At 41.8% G+C, this 14,954-nt stretch overlaps 1 protein-coding gene across 8 annotated transcripts in view; it reads right to left on the bottom strand.

The window, feature by feature from the left end:
• The window catches only part of PLCL1 (phospholipase C like 1 (inactive)), a 319,441-nt gene that overhangs the window by 35,894 nt on the left and 268,593 nt on the right, over positions 1-14,954 (bottom strand). For 6 of the 8 annotated variants that reach the window (XM_075934258.2, XM_006117924.5, XM_075934260.2 and 3 more), the window contains 2 exons: positions 13,489-13,564; positions 4,260-4,369 (listed from right to left, as the gene is read on the bottom strand). In XM_075934258.2, coding sequence (XP_075790373.2) covers positions 4,260-4,369; positions 13,489-13,564 — 186 coding nt within the window. The remainder of the gene's footprint in view (positions 1-4,259; positions 4,370-13,488; positions 13,565-14,954) is intronic. The other 2 variants (XR_331663.5, XR_012905400.2) reach the window with 1 other exon arrangement.

Here is a 14,954-nt window from a genome sequence, read left to right as displayed (position 1 = left end):
CTCCAGTCATCCATGTCCAGACAAAGAGAGACTAGGGACACCATTCCTACCCATCCTGACTAATAACCATTGATGGACTTAACCGGCATGAATTTTTTGAACCCTGTTAAAGTCCTAGTCTTCACAACATCATCTAGCAAGGAGTTCCACAGATTCAAAGGCTGCCTTTGTTATTGGTTACTTTTGTCACCCCGCCCTGAGGTCCGAGTACGGAACCCCGGACTGGTTATTTGATATGTTAATTTCCCCCCCGAGACTGATCCGGATGTAGTGGGTTGAAGTGGCCACCCACTAATCCCGAAGGGGAAGCGCCCCTCCCAGAGCTGACCAGCTTACAGGCTCTCTCTCTCCACTTACTAGGCTGCCACTGGGTTCAATAATCTATTTCTACAAACAATTGTATGTTATAGCAATTAGTTTGTCCTCCCTCAGGGTATTATTAATTTGTAATTAGGCTTGCATAAAGTAAGAAAGAAAATAGTGTTATTATTTTGGTTCATTCTGATTAAATGCCTCCTAGAATTACCCCAGGGATTTTTAAATAAGAAGTATGCCCACAATGGTGATTTTTATAAAATACACTTTCATCTTAAACGCTAACTATTCCATGATTTTGCTAAAGGTGATTTTCTTAATGCATCCCTTTTTCCCTCTTCACATTCAAAGCATACCTATTTCAATAAGAATGTAAATAAATACATTAATTCAATATGTCTTTACCTTACTAGTTTAGGAAAAGGCTGTTAATCATCTGACTTGCACAAAAATTGAACAGTACCAGCTACTGCTCATGGACAACCCATGAAAACACCAGGGAGAGCTGACTATTGCTGAGTATCTATAATGGTTAGACAGATCCTAAGAAGGATCCTTATATTGATGTTTAAACGTACACTGACTAGATCAGCTCATACAATTGAAAGACATTCTGATTTTTTGTTAGATACTGTATAGTATTTTTAAATGACAGACCATCAGGGATGGTCTAGATAGTGCTTGGTCCTGCCGTGAGGGCAGGAGACTGGACTCGATAACCTCTTGAGGTCCCTTCCAGTTCTAGTGTTCTCTGATTCTATGATTATTCATATCTAATCAAATATTGTTTTATGGAATGCAATATTAAGAATAGACAGATGGGATGAGGCTTCTGACTTGGGTGGGGGAGCATTTCTGGTCTCTTCATAAAGGGACCCTTAATGATGCTTTCATGGAGGCATGAAGAAATGAGTCAGTACTGAACAAAAGATGACAGCAGGAAGGAAGGAATAGATTATTTGCAGGGTCACTGATTTCCAGTGCTCAGCAGAAAAAAAATCAAAATAACAATTAAGTGCCTGAAATTTGAAATCTGGTACAGAGCAAAAAATAGCCAAGTCTCCAGGAAATGAATTCATTGCCGAACCTGCCCTATCTCAGAATGAAAAAGGTGTCTCCCACTCATTAGCACCACTGGATATCAGGGTGAATAAAAATCATTAATTTTTTAAAATAAAATAAAACGACGTTTTTTTATTTAAATTTTTTATTTGGATTATTTTTATCTTTAAAATGATCAATCTCATTTAAAAATAACAGTTAAAATTAAATCTTATCAAGAACATGCTACACCTACACTTTCATAACAATGTTCTACTCTGTTCAGCCTAACAACCAGATCTTGCTTCTTGAAAGTTTTGGGCTTTCAATTTCTGATTGTGAGCAGACTAAAGTCACATGTTCAGACAGACACACGCTGGATAGGATTGTTTTTGTTCTGTGCTTATGTGGGCCAAGCAAGGCAGAGGAGTTAGTTAAAACATTGTCTGAAGACAGAGGCAATATATAGAAAAGGTTAGAGACAGCACAGAAAGGAACAGTGGAGTGGACTGGAAAGAAAAAGGGAAGACATTATTCAGCATGCATAGGCTAAGTCTACACTGCCAGAAGAGATGCAAATCACACTCTCATTTTCATATCTTCTTCCGATCCTTTTTGTGAAAGAGGTTTTGACGATTGTTGGAAAAAAAACCTTTTTCGCAAGATCCTGTAAACCTCATTTTTTGAGGAATAAAGGATCTTGTGAAAGACTTTTTTTTCCCCCAACAAATGGCCCCGTCTACACGGGGCTTTTTATTGGCAAAACCTCTTCTGCAAAAAGGATCGGCAGAAGATATGCAAATGAGAGCACAATTTGCATATCTTCTGCCAAAAAAACCCGGAAGCGTAGACATAGTCACAACTTCCTATGTTCCCCTACACTTTTGCCACAGAAAAAATGTCATGGCTTCTGGATGTGAAAGACGATATGGGAATATTTTGAATAAATGTATTCTCTGGGTAGTCAAGGAAAACCTGTCAAGTGTAATCAGTGCAAGAAGAGGATATAGGGCCTAGCAGCAAAAATGAAATATTGTAAGGAGAACTGCTTTTTAGGAAAAAATGATATGGATGAAGATGTGGATATGTCTGAAGAACATTGTGGGTCAACTTTGCAATGTGTCATTCTTCAAGATTCTCTTTATGCTTTTTCATAGAATCATAGAATACTAGGACTGGAGGGGACCTCGAGAGGTCATCAAGTCCAGTCCCCTGCCCTCTTGGCAGGACTTTTTAGCATAAGTGTGATTTAATTAAGTAAATACCCAAGCAGTTTGCTATGTTGGATGCTGCTAGAATAAAAGTTTGGCTTAGTTGCTAGAAAAAAAGTTTAGCTTAGCTATTTCTTATGGCTTGTTAACTAGGTTTAGAATCTATCACCCAAGTATACAGTACCAAAAGTTGCAGTAAGAGAAATCTAAAGTTGCCAGTTGCCACTGAATGTCATTTTTTTTTAAATTACATAATACATGCCCCTTATTTTGGAACATCAGGGTCACAGACCATAAAGCTGATGCCATTAGTCTAGTCCCTATTTTACTTTAGCATAATTCAGCTTTCCCAAAGGAACCCCTATACTTGTTTTCAATGGGTCTTATTTCAAAATTAAATGCACTCTAAACATAGTCAGTCTTCGATCTTTTGGTAACTTGGAATCAAATCTGCATCAAAATGACAGTGGGAGTGCGGAAGGTGAGAGTTAGCTGTAGAAGTTTTAAGGAGACCCTACATTTAGTGTTCTGAGGACTTGCCTGTTAGAGTTAATAAAATATGAACATTTTAAAAAAAGGATTAAGGACAATCAGCAGCTGGATGTTCAAGTAAATAAAACATCTGGGAGCCCACTGAGGGCTAACTCTAAGGAACCGCATCTGTCTTGTGGACCACTTATTGCTCACCCATGATTTAAATACAAGCCCAGAACTAAACCTTAGATCCAAGTACCCTCAAGCTTTGGGTAAATCCATAACTAGATCCAAATTTTGTGTCTTGGATTCATCTCTAGATTTTACATTTGTTTATTTTGTTTTTCAGGCTGGTCAAATCCATTGTTCTTGTTGCTTTATCTGCCTCTTTAGTCCTATACTGTATTGAGAAAGTCAATCCTACTGTAGTAGTCATTACTAGAGCTATGTGACATTTTTCTGATGAATAATTTGTTCAGTGAAAATTTAGTTTTGGTTGACTCAAAACTATTTGTGGATAGAATAGAAAGATTTCAGCCATTTACAATATGGCTGGAGGAGAAGGAGGTAATGGTACTGTTGCCACCCTTTTAAAACCATTAGCCCAATAGTTAGGTCACTCACATGGCAGATGGGAAATTGAAATTCAATCCCCTGATCTGAAACACACCCACAGTAGATAAGACAGTCATCCGCCATCCTGTCTTAAATGACATTCTACCCCCCCTTCTCCCCTCCCCAGTTTTTTGGAACAGCAAATAAGCTGGAAAAATTAGTTATTTGCCCACCTCTCAATGCTACACATTTAATTCCCAAACTCATTTCCTAGATTTAACTTGTGCATTATGCTAAAGAGAACATCTCACCTGTGGTCTCTAAACAACCAAAATGTTTCTTCAAAATATGTTCCCAACATTCCTTTTAACCAGTTAATATGAGAATAGTGAAGGAAACAAATCATTGTTACTGTATCCTGAGATTTTGACTAATCCTACACATCTCTGATGTAACAGAACTGCTGATATTAGTAAAAGTATTATCTAAGCAAGGAATTTGTCCTAATCCACAGTTAAGAATCGGGTCCTTAATCACTTGATATAATTCATTCCTTATTCTCATTCTGATTTAGCATCTTTTAGCATGCCCCTACCATTAACTTTCCAGCTAATTTAAGTACAGGTAAATAACGCCCCTTTAAATCCAATCTTTAATGCTTACCTTCAATACAGTGATATTCCATGCAAAACTTTCAATGGCTTTGCTTAGCTTTCTTCCTTTCAGACCTTCCTTTGACCCAAGGTTATGAAGTTCTTCATGGAATTCCATGCCTAAAACATGGATAGGTACAAGATTCAGTGTGTGATTCAGTTACATTGTGGCTTAATTTTTATTCAAACTATTCACTAAGAATTCCCAGACCTCTCCATTCTGAATTTCTCCTGCTACTTTCTGAATTTTCATTTTATTTCCTCCTAATCCCTGTCTCTTGCGGACCTGATGCCCAGCTTTCAACTGCAGAGGACTATGTACCAAAAAAAAAGTTTTAAAGACCAGTTGAGAAGAATCCTGTTTATTGTTTAATCTTTTCCACCTTTAGGGCTACATGATTGCTTCTTTATTCTTCTATGTTCTGTCATAATCATTGGTAGAGACTAAGAAAGTTATGAACACAAATTTTTCCAGTGACTCTGCCTTTATTCTGCATTACTGGGAAATTAGAGATGGTGCTACCTCTAGGCCAGTGGTTCCCAAGGATGTTCATATTGTGTGATGGTTCCATAGTGCAAGCAAAAGTTAAGGGACAAAATGAAAACAAAACCACCTTAATATATGAGTCTAGCTGCTTTGTTAAAGCCCCTTAATATATACTTGTGGTGCTAATTTCCTCTTAGGACATTTTACATTAATTAGTATAAAATCACCACACAATGCCTGCAGCTCTTACTCTAGTCAATCAAGTTCAATGTGTAGATGTTTGATTAGAGTTCCTGGCCTGCTTTACACTAGGACCCCAGTCCCCTACAGTCGAAATTCTAAGGGATGTGTCCAGCGTTCCCTCTAATTTTTTCCATCCATGTGTGGAATACTTTTTGTTATGTGTACCAAGGCATGTGCAGATATGCACTGCCAATAGAAACATATACTACTGGCTTTGGGCAGCTGTGGGTGATCTGTTAATCAGCTGAGTGGCACCTTATTCTTTCCTGGATGGCCGCCCAAGTGCTAAATTTACAGGGAACACTGGATGTGTCCACACTACCAAGCCTGTTGCACCACCCTTGGGTGCCACAAAAGTCAATTCCTGTACTCCTGCTTTTCACCAGGAATAGTGCTATTCCCAACCATGCCTGGTTGAGTTTACGATATTGTAAACACAGCCTTGCCAAAAATGTGACGCTATTGGCCTATGGAAAGCCCCCACAGCTGTCTGCCCTGACTTCTCTGGCCACAATTTACACTTTGATTGCTCTCTCACTTAGCTCATAAAGCTACGGGAACAGCAGAAAGGCCTGTCCCACATGGCACTGCCAGCGAGAAGAACACCATGGCAAACGGCGACATGAGTTCCAATGTGCCTTTGGACACTCCCAACGGCTGCCACTACTTTTGCTTCCACAGCCTCCACTTCCCAGGGGTGCAGAAGAGCATCAGTCTGGAGTGCACAGGAGATCCGGGATCTCATTGACGTGCGGGGAGATGAGTCCATCCTCCATGAGCTCCAGACCAGTAAGCGGAATGCCGAGATCTATGGCAGTATGTCAACCAGCCTCAGGGCTAACGGATATGCCAGGAATACCCAGCAGTGCAAAGTCAAAATTAGAGAGCACAGGCAGTCTTATCACAAAGCTAAGGAGCAGAGCGAATGCTCTGGAGTGGCACCTCACAACTGCCGATACTATGAGTAGCTGTATGCCATTCGAGGGTGGGAGTGGGGGAGGCTGGAGAGCTCCCCCGCCATGGTTGTGGGAGTCAGAACAAGATACACCTGGCATCAGCCTGCAGGAGAGCAGGGTGGTGGAGGGGCACGGGGAGGAGACTAGTTAGATAACAATGCCCTAAAGCCAGGAGCTAATCATGACTCTGAACTGGACCCATCCTCCCAGGATGTTCCCCAGGCTATCGATGACCCCAGGGAGGGCACTTGTGGGAGTGCACAAACTTTGTCTAACTACAAGTGGGTTCAGGCAATGAGCTATGAGCTGCGGCGCACTCTTTCTTGCCTACACAGTGCGGGGGGGGGGTGCTGAACAGCTTGTTCTTGTGTCTGCAGATGGAATGCAAGTCTTGTCACAATGGGCATCTCTACCTCTCTGATGCTGATGCTCTGGATTGAGGAAAGAGCCGGTGTACATCTTTCAGAAGAGGCGGGAATTCCTAAAGATGTGTGCGTCATGCACCTTTCCCAACCATCCCAGGCTGAAATGGCTCTTGTGATCCCCAGTGTCTGCAGCACCATGGAGAAGTACCTTTTCTAGTAGATGAGTACTCCAAGGCACGGTGCTCGGGGGCCAAGATGGGGATGTGTGTTCTAAATGAGGGGACGTTCTAGACAGGTGTCCACATTGCCCAGTCACCACCCTCCATAGCAGGATGTTGTTGATGGCCTTGGCTATTTGTATGACAGCAGCCCTGACTGTTGATTTCTCCACCCCAACCTGGTTCCCGACTGAGCAGTAGCTGCCTGGCATGGCAAGCTTCCAAAGGGCAATTGCCATGCACCTCTGCATGGTCAGAGCGGATCTCATATAGGTATCCTGTCCCCTCAGGGCAGGGGCAAGCCATCTACAGAGTTCCAGGAATGCAGCCTTCCATATTTAGAAATTCTGCAGCCACTGCAGCTCATCCCATCCCTGCATCACAATGCAGTCCCACTAGTCTGAGCCAGAACTAGTATTGCACGGTGTCCAGGGGACTGGCTAGTGGCTGAGCTAGCATGAATGACATTGCTTGCCTGAGCAGGAGCTCCATGCCACACCGAGCTTCGACTTCGTCCTCTTCCTGGTGGACAAATGTGTGTAGGTTCTCAAAGTACAGTGCCATGAGGCGAACCACGACACCCATGAGGAGGACGATACATTCCAGCACAGCAGGCCCCATGCTCTGTGTTGTTGCATCATGAGTACACTGTGTTACACAACAGTGCGAGTACACTGTGCCCCTTTATCTCACGTGTGGCGGGAGCGACTAGAGGACTGCCTTATGGGATGCTGCCAGCATGAGCCCCTCTTACCACCCACGGCCGAGTTTTGGACCCAGTGGACACCAGAAGCATCAGCCAGACTGCCACACTACCTACGGTGCCTCCTCGCTTTCTGAGCCAACAGCAGACTCCATAATGTGGACACACTACTTCAGAATACATTCAGTTCTTGACCGTAGTGAGGACACAGACTTTTGCCTTCTTAACATCGGGTGCCCAGAAATCAACCAGGCAAGATTCAACCTTATCTCATAGTATAGACGTACCCCCGTGTGTTGCCTATATCTCCAATTTTGGTGTTATTCAACAATTTGAGCTCTGCTGAATTTAAATCAAAGAAACATCCATCAAGAAATGCATAACTTTGCAAGAATGCAAAGAGGGGTCAATTTATTATTTTTAGCAATGAAAAAAAACCAACCCTTTTGAAATCCTGAGAGTCCTGGAATGGGCTTAAGGTAACAGGAAGTATCATTGACAAAAGACTGAAAAATGTTTCCCCCTGTGACTAAAGTGAGTCTGCAGAGCACTAAGAAGGGTTATAGATGATAGTTTTAGAGACTGGTTCTGGGTGGGCAAGGAGACTGGGAGCCACAAGGAAAAGGAAGGAGTACAAGTTGGAGCTAGGAGATCACATTTGGGAGGAATGGACAGAAAAGTCTGTATCCACTAGAGAATGTTCCCCTCCAGAGCCTGGAGAGGAAACCACGATCTCACCATTCCTCTGCTGTAGTACATGTCTGTGAAACCCACTGGCAAAGTGTCTCATTCCCTAGTAGGGATGGTCCACATAGAGCATCACAGCTGCTCTCAGTTAGTCTGTTAGGGTATGTCTACACTACCCCGCTAGTTCGAACTAGCGGGGTAATGTATGCATACCGCACTTGCTAATGAAGCCCGGGATTTGAATTTCCCGGGCTTCATTAGCATAAGCGGGGAGCCGCCATTTTTAAATCCCCGCTGCTTCGAACCCCGTGTAGCGCGGCTACACGGGGCTCGGACCAGGTAGTTCGGACTAGGGTGCCTATTCCGAACTACCGTTACTCCTCGTAGTAATGGTAGTTCGGAATAGGACCCTAGTCCGAACTACCTGGTTCGAGCCCCGTGTAGCCGCGCTACACGGGGTTCGAAGCAGCGGGGATTTAAAAATGGCGGCTCCCCGCTTATGCTAATGAAGCCCGGGAAATTCAAATCCCGGGCTTCATTAGCAAGTGCGGTATGCATACATTACCCCGCTAGTTCGAACTAGCGGGGTAGTGTAGACATACCCTAAGCTGTCTGAGGTGTTGGTAGTAGATCTAAAAGTTCTATTCCAGGTGTGACCAATGTGTTAACATCATGCCAAATGATGCAATTTCTTTTACACAACAAAAAACCCTTGAATAAAATAACATGATTAAGGTCACAAAGTCAAGCATGCAGAAGTTAGGAAGTGCCTATGCAACCTTAATTTGGTCCTCTTCTGTGCATTATGATAGTCTTTACTTATATTTATCATACAGTATTTTCCCTTCTGACTCATTCCGGGCCCAGGATGGACCTACTCTGAGGATGTATTTGGGATTGTGTAGGAGGAGATTTTTCTATAGCACTTATGCTGCAAGGAGTGAAGAATAAGTTGGGGAGCATGTAGTAAAGAAGCAGGCAATTGCAGGAAGACAAAGGATGATCTCATGGTGAAGGCAGTTAAACGATTCCCCACTAATTGGATTTGATACCTACGTGTGCCACAGAGCTTTGTGTCATGCTGGACAAGTCACTGAAACCAAACAAGTCAACAATTGTTGCCCCTAAGAGTGTATTTCTCATTTTCTGGGTGTCTGACTTGAGACCCTGGGGTCTGATTTGCAGAAGTGCTGAGTACTCATAGCTGCTACTGAAATCAATGGGAGCTGTGATTTGAATGTGTATAGTTTATATGTAAACAGGGGCTGAACTACTGCTTGCTATCAGCCAGCTAAAAGGAGAGAGCTGCCCTGGGGGTGGGTATGCTCACTCACATTGTTTAGCTCTGCAAGATAATTAACTGTTAACCACTGATATGTAAATACAGCTCATGCTGGGATGGGGAAGGAATCTGAGGTGTGGTTATGTAAATCCAATTCAGCCAGGGATGATGAAGGATCAGTTGTTAGAATGGAATGTGATGTATTGTAACTAATTTGGGGTGTTGTGGGGGTCACAAATCATGCTGCCCCTAAATGTGGGAACTGAAAATATGACACCAGTGCTTGCAGGAGAGACACCATCATTGTAAGAGGTCTCAGATGAACAAGCCTCCCCCTTCCAGAATTGAGTGGATTCAGTTGAGGAGGGGAGGGGAGTAGGGCTTAAGCCAGCCTACTTCATGCCTGCCAGGTGCGAGCTGTAATACTGGTTCAACCTGCCTCTTTCCCCCTTGTTTTAAGGAGTCTTTTTGCTAGTCCAGGGGGAGCTGGAATCTTTTGCCAGGCTACGTGGTGATTAAAGAGTTGAAATCACTAAAGGCTACATCCACACTGGCACATTCTCACGCAAAAACTCTTTTGCGGAAGAGTCCTTCTGCAAAAACTCTTCCAGAAGAGAGCGTCTACACTGGCATGTGCTTTTGCGCAAGAGATGTGCTTTTGCGCAAGAGCATCTATGCCACTGTAGACACTCTCTTGCACAAGAAAGCTCTGATGGCCATTTTAACCATAGGGCTTTCTTGCGCAAGAAATTCATGTTGCCTGTCTACACTGGCCTCTTCTGGAAGAGCTCTTGTGCAAAAGGGCTTCTTCCTGAGCGGGAGCATCAGAGTTCTCGCGCCAGAAGCCCTGATTTTATACATTAGAACATCAGTATATTTGGGCAAGAATACACGGCCAGTGTAGACAGGCAGCAAGTTTTTGCACAAGAGTGGCCGCTTTTGCGTGAGATCTCACCAGTGTAGACACAGCCTAAGAGCTGAAGTCACTGGTTTGGCCTGGAGCTAGACCCATTGCAGCCAGCGGAGCGGCTGGCGGGAATGACCGGCAGGCGGCCAGTAGGAGCGGCAGCAGAGGGCCAGCAGAGTGGCTGGGGGGAATGACCGGCAAGTGGATGGTAGGAGCAGCGGCAGGTGCCCAGCGGTGCAGCTGGTTGGAGCAACCAGTGGGCTGCAGGGGCAGCACACAGGTGGTATTACATCAGGCTCTATGAGGGAAGTCGTCAGGGTGATGTGTCTGGGTCTGCACTGACTGGACTGAGCTGTAAGTGGGGGTGTTTGAAGCGGGGTTGGACTAAAGACCTCTAGGAAAAAGACTTCACCCTGCAGACCTTGGGGATGGTAGCTTGCTCACAGGTTGTTTGTGTTAGGGGTTTTTCACTCTTTGTGTGGTCTTGTGGGTTGATGCTTGCCTACTGTGATTAAACAGACTTTTCTATGTCTGACTCAGTGCTTGCGAGAGGGGAAGAATTGCCTCTAAAGACACCCAATGGGTAGGTTAGAATTTTCCCAGTTTACTGGGTGGGGGCTAATGCCAGTTTGTCACCTTGTTGAAGGGACCCTCCCCCCCGCAGACATTGAACCTGGCCCTTCTGGTTGCTGACTGGTACCAGCCGAAGGGTTACATATATAATGCTAAGGATTCTGAAAAAACAGATTCAAGGCCTCGGAAACTGGACACCAAATGAGTGGATACTTTTGGCCTTAAAATGCCTAGGCTTCCGTTCCCCAGCAGTGAAACAGGCACAAGATCTGCTCACCTCACAAGGCTTAGAAATGTATGTAATGTTTGTGAATCATTTGGATGAGCACCACAGAAATGCCCATAAGAAAATGAATAATTCCATCTGGAGAGCAAGGTTTGAACGGCGTGCAGTTCATAAAGCCTGGGGCCACACACAGAATGAGAAAAAGTAGCTGCTCATTCAGACTGCACCATACAGTTTGCCTACTGAAAGAGGCAGGAGTCCTGTGGAAAAAACGGCATTGATCATGTAATTAAAGACTGTATAACAATGCATACATGCAGGGGGGAAATCAGAGTTGCGTGGGATGCCCTGGAATAGTGAAAAGGGAACTTAGACTGGGCAGACTTTCAGATCTGTGATACGCAGTAGGAAATAAGGGTCTGACTGAAGTGCAAACAAACACCCGCGGCTGGCTGATTCTAGCTAATGGCGCTCAGGCTAAGGGGTTATTTAATTGCAGTGTATATGTTTTGGCATGGACTGGAGCCCAAGCTCTAGGATCCAAGTTCAAATATATATACTACAATTAAACATCACTTCAGCCCAATCCCGAATCAGTTGACATGGGCCATTTGTACATTTTTAATTGCGATTGGGACATAAGCTAATGGATTAACTCCTCCAGTTTTACACACACAGTTCACAATTATAAACTCATCGCTAACTTCCACATTCTCTCTTTGGTGGGCAAAAATAGCTCCTGCTAACCTCATTTAGTGTAAAACACAGGCACAGAGTGGAAGATGGATCCTAAGGAATAGTAGAGCAGTCAACGCAGAATCATCTCATTAAGCACAACTGATAAATCCAGCAAAAATATTAGCTGTGAGCTATGGAACATTACCTGAAAACAGACCTGCTATGTTCCACTTACTTTTCCACTATTTTTAAAGCTATTTTTTAAGTCTCTGGGCCCCCTTCTGTTTCCAGTTATACTTGTATACAAGTGGAGTAACTTTATAGAAATAGTAAGTAATGGTCTATAGAGTTACTCCAGATCTATATCACTGTGAGAGAGCATCAATTCACACCTGTGACTTTGCTGTTGAGGATTTTATTCTGTGTATATTTCTATGTTACGGAAAATATTCAATCATTATTTTCTTCTGTCTTCTTTATTCTATTTGTCTCTGCTTGAAAGCCCGAGTTAAGTGATTTTGTCTAAAGTATATATTTAAACAAATTTCATGACCATAGGACCGAAGCCACAATTTGTAAAATTCATATCGGGGAGAGGATTTTCTTTATGTTCTATGGAAATAATTAAATGTATATGGTTGCGAAGTTGTTAATGAAAATTAACACTTGTTAGGGACACATTTAAAAAAAGAAGTTTCACTGGTGGGTCTAAATGACTGAAATAGGCTACATGCCGAACATGGCTGGCAACGCTGAGCCTTCTTTCTGGTGACTAACCACAAAAGTACTGAAGAGTGATATGGCGAGGCCTGGAAAGAGTAGTCGGGATTTCATGCAAGGGATAAAAAGCAAAAGCCAATTTCCTCCCTGCTCTGATACTAGGTTTAAAAAAAAAAATCAGTGGAATATTATTGTTAAACCATTCTGTAAACTTTTTCTCTCTTAAAGATGGAGGAATTAAAGGAATGTATTACAGGGAACTAATTGTATTGTTTATTTAAGGAGTGTGTGAAAGACACACATGGCTCCAGCCTCAGTTTACCAATCCACAGGCCTCTTTTTGCAATAATTTACAAAGGATTGTTTACTGCAGTAGTTTCATTTAAGACTATTAATGAAACTCCAACCAAAAGTAAAAACTACATTCTGTAGTCAGTGTTTGTAAGGCTTTATTCATATCAGAAAAGTTGGAATGGTAAACTAAATTCATTTAAAATGTATCTACCTACACCATTGACAAGCTCTAATGTAGACACACATAAGATTTACTTCAATTAGTTTATTTACTTCAATTAGTTTACCATAATACAATAGTGTAACATATTAAGATAAACCAATTTAAGCAAATTTGAATCTGATTTAAGTGTCTACATTAGGAATTTGTACTTATATAACTAGGTAGGTTTTAAACCTATCTAGTTACACTAGCACAACTTTCTAATACAGGCACGCCTAAAAGTTTAGGTGTTGAATCCTCTGGCCTGGATTATGTCCTTAAGTACCTTACTATATTATGACTGTAGTGCTCAGTACCTGTCAGACAGTCTTAATAAAGTTACTGGGTGCAACACTTTGTTAATCCCTTTTAATTAATTTTTCTCATTTCATTTTAGTAACTTTAACTTTAGAGCTACTAAAATAATTGAAGAAAGATTTGTTTTGGGAGCAAATTGAAGAATTTTTTCTAACATAGGGACTCCAACCTATCATTGTCAAAAATATTTTTCAGCATATATAATCTTCCAGTTAAAGACTAATTAAAATGAGCATTTAATCTAAAAGCCAACGATGCTTCTCCCCTTGTGAATGCTGCTCTAAGAAAAATTATGGCACGCTGTTTCCGCCACTTTAAAAATGTGTATGGAGTTACAACAAGGTACAGAGTTACAATGTGTACAGAGAATACAAGGTTACCTGCTTTCTGACACTGAACAATCTTGTCATGAATGGTGTCTGCTGTCTCAATAAGAAACCTGCTCTCCTGTATCATCTGTCAGAAAACAAATGAAAACCAGGTTGCTATTACCAGGCTTTAGTTAAACATCTAGCTCTCAGACAAGTATTAAGAAGGTACAATTTCAAAAGAGCTCTTCTCTGTAAGTAAGACTAAGAAGATTGTATCAGTCATTCATATCAGATCTCCAGTTCTGAGTCAAGGTAAATGACAGTTGCTCAAGAAATGTTTGTCACAGAACAGCTGTTTTACATCAGTTAGACATAATTTAGAGCAACATAAAGGAAACACAAGTAGTGACAACAGAGAACCAAGATAGCAACCACTACCTTAAATCCATGACTGCATTTGAAAATGAAGCCTTTCTGTGTTTATTAGAAACAAAACTCACTTTTTCAGATGAGATGAGCTTGACTGGAGAGGGAAAAAAAGGGAACCCTCACAATAAGAAGGGAGAGGGAGGAAAAAAAGTACCTGTCAATTGTAGTGCGAGGGTTTTTTTTATTTGCATGAAATCAAAGAATTAGAATTATGGCCTTTCAGAATAAATACATAGCAAAAAACATTTCTTTACCCCATAAAAGCCCTGAGTCAGGAAGGAATTCAAACCTATGTATAACTTTAAGACTTGAGTAGTCCACATACACTCACTGTTTGTGTCTTTCTTTGGAGGAATTTTGAGGATAAAGTCCACTGCTCAGGCTCAACCATAGTACTCAAAAACACGGCTACCCCTCTGATACATAGTACTCAAGCGTCAAAAAGATTTAAGAGATAAAAATAATTTACGTCAGTGGACCTACTCATACGTTTAAAGTTATACATGTTTAAGCTCCTTCCTGGATCTGGATGGTAAGAGTTAAATATTTAAACCAACTTCCATCAGTCATGTAGCAAATGCTCTAAGCTTTACTTCTTGCCATCTTCAATGAAACTGCATTTCTTCTTTCATGCTTGCAAACTTTCCAAAAAGTTACAAAAGCCCAGTAAAGCAATAGAGTTGTTTTAAAACTAACTTTTGAAAAATTGTGAGATGTATCTCTGTTACAGGAAGGAAGAACATGTAGAAAGATAAAATACATATGCTTGATTATAATTCTTCTCTTTCTTGTATAAATCAGAAGTAATGCCACTGAAGCCAATGGAGTTAAAACAATATAAAGATGATATAAATGAGATTAGAAACAAGCTGATAATTTCATAGTTTTACTTCCTCCTGTTACATAAATTATGACACGCAAACTAAAAATGCTGCGAATGCTTTTTTTAAAAATTCCTGTGCTCAACTGTGAAATACAAAAGCATGTATGTCCTGACATCAGTTATGTGGACTACTCAAGTCTTAAACTTATACATAGACTTAAATGCCTTCCTGACATCAGTGAGAACCTCTCTCCTGAGGTCAGCAGACAAAGAATCGGGACTT

The sequence above is a fragment of the Pelodiscus sinensis genome, chromosome 7 (genome assembly GCF_052426305.1).
Source record: "Pelodiscus sinensis isolate ZL-2025 chromosome 7, ASM5242630v1, whole genome shotgun sequence".
Classification (NCBI taxonomy): Eukaryota; Metazoa; Chordata; order Testudines; family Trionychidae; genus Pelodiscus; species Pelodiscus sinensis.
This window is presented reverse-complemented; position numbering and strand designations above follow the sequence as displayed.